This window comes from Podarcis gaigeae (assembly GCF_964106915.1).
Source record: "Podarcis gaigeae genome assembly, chromosome: 4".
NCBI lineage: Eukaryota > Metazoa > Chordata > Lepidosauria > Squamata > Lacertidae > Podarcis > Podarcis gaigeae.
The window spans coordinates 85,904,513-85,909,064 of record NC_139677.1 but is presented as its reverse complement, the minus strand read 5'-3'; the positions used below and the strand labels follow the sequence as shown (position 1 = coordinate 85,909,064).

Below are 4,552 nucleotides of genomic sequence, written 5' to 3'. Positions count from 1 at the left end.
AATCTATCCTCTCCTGTTGCCCACAACCTTCCCACAGGCAGGTGCATTCTGCCAGCTGACATTTCTAAGCCACCTTTAAAAGCATCTTCTCACAGGTGATTTTCAAATCTGAAGCTGAGGCGTTGTGATTCCCTGCTTCCCACTCCCACACACACACAAAAAGTTCAGTTCTAGGCCAAAAAAGAACCCAAAAATGTCAGTGTGGGGCTAAGGAAGCCCTCTTGGTGCCAACATTGTCTGTTTTTAGCCCCAGACAAAAGCATTTTTATTTACCCAGGTTTTGGCCCTTGATTTGGAGGGTAACCAGTTATGTCTGTGGCCTCTTTTTGAGTCAAGTCTTGGGACCAAATGGAAAGGATTCAGACTGTGATTCAGCACATTGTGTCTTTGTTTGTTAATCAACACCTGCATAGTTGTGCCCCTTCTTTAGTATTTTTCATTGCTTCTCATCCAGAAGTGATAGGTGCAGAATTCTGTTCAAAAGAGTCGCACACAATTCTCAAGACAATATTTAATTGTTGTTAACCTTCATGACTACCAAAAAGTAGCAGATATACACTGTAAAGGGTGCAAGTACATAGAGTTCAGTCACAGCAGAAGAACTTCACATCATTAAGTGTTGTATCATCGTCCTTGCCTTGGAGACCCTCCACCTTTGTCTGGATCCCACAGATATAACCAGAGGAGCAGCGATTGCTCCATGCGCCAAAATTACCCCAGGTAAGTCCCTGGCCCATCAGCCCAGTTCCATCTTGACAGGTGAACTGGATGTTGTTGGCGGCCGTATCATCACCTTTGCCCCGGGGTGCTTGCACTCTCAGAGAGAAAGAGATCAGATTGCTTTGGGGGCAGTAGTGAATCCCTGTCCAGGTTCCCCACCTGTCAAAGAAGACAATGGTGTTAATTAGTAACACATGAGGAGCCTTCTGCTTACACCTAAATGGATCAGGTCCATGTGAATATTCCAAGAGGATGCTCCCAATGTCTCAAGGGCTTTGTATTGTTGCATTCAAAGGTTCACAAAGCAGCTGCCTCTGCCCTTCCTTTCTGCCCCAACACTCCCTTCTCCCGGTGAGGGCAGAAGCAGTTCTCCAGGAACCCAGAAGCAGGTATTGTAGCTGTCTGAGTCTGTGAAACAGTTAATTATCACTTTAATGTATCATTTCCCATAAATATTGCTCAACACAACCTAAGATCATCTGGGCCTGAGATGTTTGCCTCCTTAAATCTCATCACTGCCCTCTCACTTGCCTTCTTCTCGGAGGCCAACACCCATGGCAGACCAAGAGGGAGAGGGCAAGATAACAAAAGGCTGCTGCTCCCTGTCCTTCCTCCTGTCCCTTGCTCAGAGAGATCCAGTGAACTTGTAAAGATAGCAAGAAAGAGTTGCAGCTAAATAAGAAAGCTCAAGGAGTCCGTACTGGGTCCCCTATTGGGATACTGGGATTGGCAAGTGACCAACAGTGCCAACCTCTAAAACCAGGCCTGCTATCAATTTTGGGGTCCTGCAAAGTTGAGTTGGAAGTCAGCAAAAGGCTAGAGTTGGTGCCCTTTGAGAGGTCAGAAAAAACAAGGCGAACCCTATGGTTTCTTTGTGCTGGTCTAACCTAGCATAACAAATTTCAGTTCAGCCCCTCCCACCAACACCTTCCCAAAAATTGCAACGAAAAGGAAATGAAATCAAGAGAGATGCTCACGGTCCAGTTGCAGACTCAATTACTGAACTGTCAGTGCAGTGCAGGCGAATTCCATTTAGGGCTGTATCATCATCCTTGACACCACCACCTTGGTTTGGCTCTACCTGGTGGGAGAAGAGACAAAGAGACTGGGTTAAATCTGAAGATAAACCAAGGAGTGCAAAAATCAAAGTCAAAGTAAATCTGTCAGGGACTGGACTGAGGAGGAATGGTGGGAGCCCCCCCCATTTATCTGTGTCCCCCCCCCCCAGGGCAAGAGGACAGTATTGATTAAGAACAGTGGTTTGCAGAGGGGCATAGCCCAGAGGGGGAAAGCTTGGAAATACTGGGTGAGGAACAGCTAGAATAGGAAACACCAGGAAATAGACAGCTGGCAGATTCAGTGTCCTTGAACAACATTACTGACCCTACTTCGCCTAAAGTTTGGAAAGTGATAAAAAAAAAAGTGCAACAGCAAGAAACTCAGATTACTCAATGTAGGAGTGGTGTAGATTAATGCTGACAGAGGGGGTGAACCTTTACTGTGAGCAACGCCAATATTTAGAGAGATATACAGCCCTTTGCTTCTCACTGTGATTATTAAAGAACTTATTTGGTAAGAACGCTCCTTTCATTTGAGCTGCTTATTTACTGCCACCAAGGGAGGGATCCGATTCCCCAAAGCCTGACAAAATCATGAGTTCAATGAGATCTAAGTTCAATTAACTTGGCATGGATGCAACAGTTTTCAGCTGGAATTATCCATGCCCTTAAGTCTGCAGTCTCACCTGGATACTATTACCATGGCCAGGGTAGATTTTCCATGCCTGAGATAGGAATGCAGCCCCTTTCTAACCATGCAGCAATAGAGATAAAGCTCTTTCCCTGGGCAGATGACAAAGAGGGAGAGCGTAGGCTTAAAATGAAGGGTAGTATTCCATTAAAATTTGTACAGAGCAGTCCCATAACACGATTCAGGTGTGTTAACTTCAAGAATTCTACACCAAGTAAAACCTGATTACTGCGTTCCGTTCATAGTTTTTTTTTAAAAGAATCAGAGTTGGAAGGGAAAATAAGGGTCATCTAGTCCAACCCCCTGCGATGCAGGAATTATTGCCCAACATAGGGCTTGAACCCACGACCCTGAGATTAAGAGTCTCATGCTCTACCAACTGAGCTATCACACCAGCCATTCTTTGTGGGTGGGTGATGGAACACAGTGCATTCAGCCATAATTATCAACCTTGAGTGATTAATAAAAATAAAGTCTGGCAATCACTTCCTATACTGCAGACCTCCCAACTTTGATCCCTCTCAGATCTTTTAGATGATAACACCCATCATCCCAGACCATTTGTCATGCTGGCTGGGGTTGATGGGAACTGGAGTCCAACTCATCTGAAGATATATAGGACAACATCCTACATATAAGCAGTCCCACCAAACAGAGTCGGCCCAGTCATTAGGCAGGGTGAGGCTGCTGCTTCGGGCACCAGAAGCCCCCGCCCCAGGTGGCATGCCCATGGGTGCGCCATCTGCCTGGCTGCCTCCACCATCAGCAGAGAAGCACCTCCACCACTGGCACTGATTTTGGGCAAGGTAGGTGGTTGAGGTAGTGGTGGCAGCAGTAGGGCAAAGTGGATCTTCCCATTTTGCCTCAAGCAGTGAAACAGGGTGCACTGCCCCACCACCAAATAATCTGCCCGCATACCAGGGCTTTTTTCCCAGCTAGAAGTCACCAGAACTCAGTTCCGGCAGCTCTCAAGTGGGCACTATTGCCATTCTAAGAGAACAAGACACCTCTTTTTCTAGGAAAATAGCACCGCTGCATAAGTTGCTAATATATTTCACTCGGTGGCCCAAATTACCACCTGGCTACTCAGCCTTTTATTGTCCATAATTTAGATAAAGCAGAGGACCAATAAACTTAAGAGTCCATCAGTTCCCTATTGTTTCCCCATCTTCAGAAGGTGTTCAGAAAGAAAGTGAGGGAGGAACTTCAAAGTGACAGCAGCCCTGGAGGAAACCTTACCTTCAGTGAGAAGCCATGAGCATATCCCTGAGGGCAAAACTGGATTACCCCCCAGCTGCCCCAAGGTCCTCCATTTGTCACAGAAAGGATAGAATTAAAGTCTCGGGCTTCCACAGACCCAAGGCAGCAGCAGAGGATCAAGAAGAACACAGGTGAGGCAGTGAGATCCATGGTATCTCTGCTCTGAAGCTAGTTGCAAGAAAGCAGCCTTGGGAATTTATAGCCCAGAGGTCTGAGCTGGGTCATACCCTGAGACAAGGAAATACTTTCAAAACTTGCAAAAGGTAAAAGAAGACCACCAGTAGGTTTATTTGCATTGAATGTGCATTACGTGTCAGTAGTGACTACGGCATTAAGGAAGCAGTTTGATTCTGCTAAACCTCTCGGAGCTGCAAGGGGTTTTTTTTGGCTGGAACTGGTCTGAGGCAAAGTAAACCAGAAAAAAATGACCTCTTGGTGACATCGTGTTGCTCACTTGGGCATTATTATTCCTTAGGATGGCTATAATAAGTGAAAGGAGGAAGAAACTGTCACTAAAAGCTGAGGACAGGATGTGTGAACCTCAAGTAGTGACTGCTGGGCCTGGGCCTGTCATGAACCATACTGACCTACACTTCTTCGATGGCAGATGGTGAGGGATGGTGAATCTCACATGGCCACTACCCCATCTGCAGCTCTTAGGGCTGCCCTGTTCCATCTCCACTGCCATGACCCTGACGGACTAAGCAACCATATGACCACATAGACTGTTCCTGGCCCAGTGTGCCTTCAGAATCTGCTGCCCGCAGTATGACTGCACATCAGGCTCACTGACTATAGGGGGCTGAGGTTTCTTTGGCCCTCT

General features: G+C 46.6%; 1 protein-coding gene across 1 annotated transcript; it reads right to left on the bottom strand.

Moving 5' to 3' along the window:
• Positions 1-363: 363 nt before the first annotated feature.
• On the bottom strand, positions 364-3,909 carry LOC310843761 (vitelline membrane outer layer protein 1-like). The gene is made up of 3 exons (XM_083737485.1): positions 3,709-3,909; positions 1,698-1,801; positions 364-879 (listed from the first exon to the last, which is right to left on the bottom strand). The coding sequence occupies exons 1-3, from the start codon at positions 3,877-3,879 to the stop codon at positions 585-587; spliced, it is 570 nt and encodes a 189-aa protein (XP_083593611.1). The 5' UTR covers positions 3,880-3,909; the 3' UTR covers positions 364-584.
• Positions 3,910-4,552: the final 643 nt, after the last annotated feature.

What these genes read in the sequence shown, in the direction of transcription:
- LOC310843761 (XM_083737485.1), bottom strand. Translation starts at nt 3,879, where the DNA reads ATGGATCTCACTGCCTCACCTGTGTTCTTCTTGATCCTCTGCTGCTGC. An exon ending in CTCATGGCTTCTCACTGAAG is followed by an intron (nt 1,802 to 3,708) that starts GTAAGGTTTCCT and finishes TTCTCCCACCAG; the next exon opens with GTAGAGCCAAACCAAGGTGG. An exon ending in ATTGAGTCTGCAACTGGACC is followed by an intron (nt 880 to 1,697) that starts GTGAGCATCTCT and finishes CTTCTTTGACAG; the next exon opens with GTGGGGAACCTGGACAGGGA.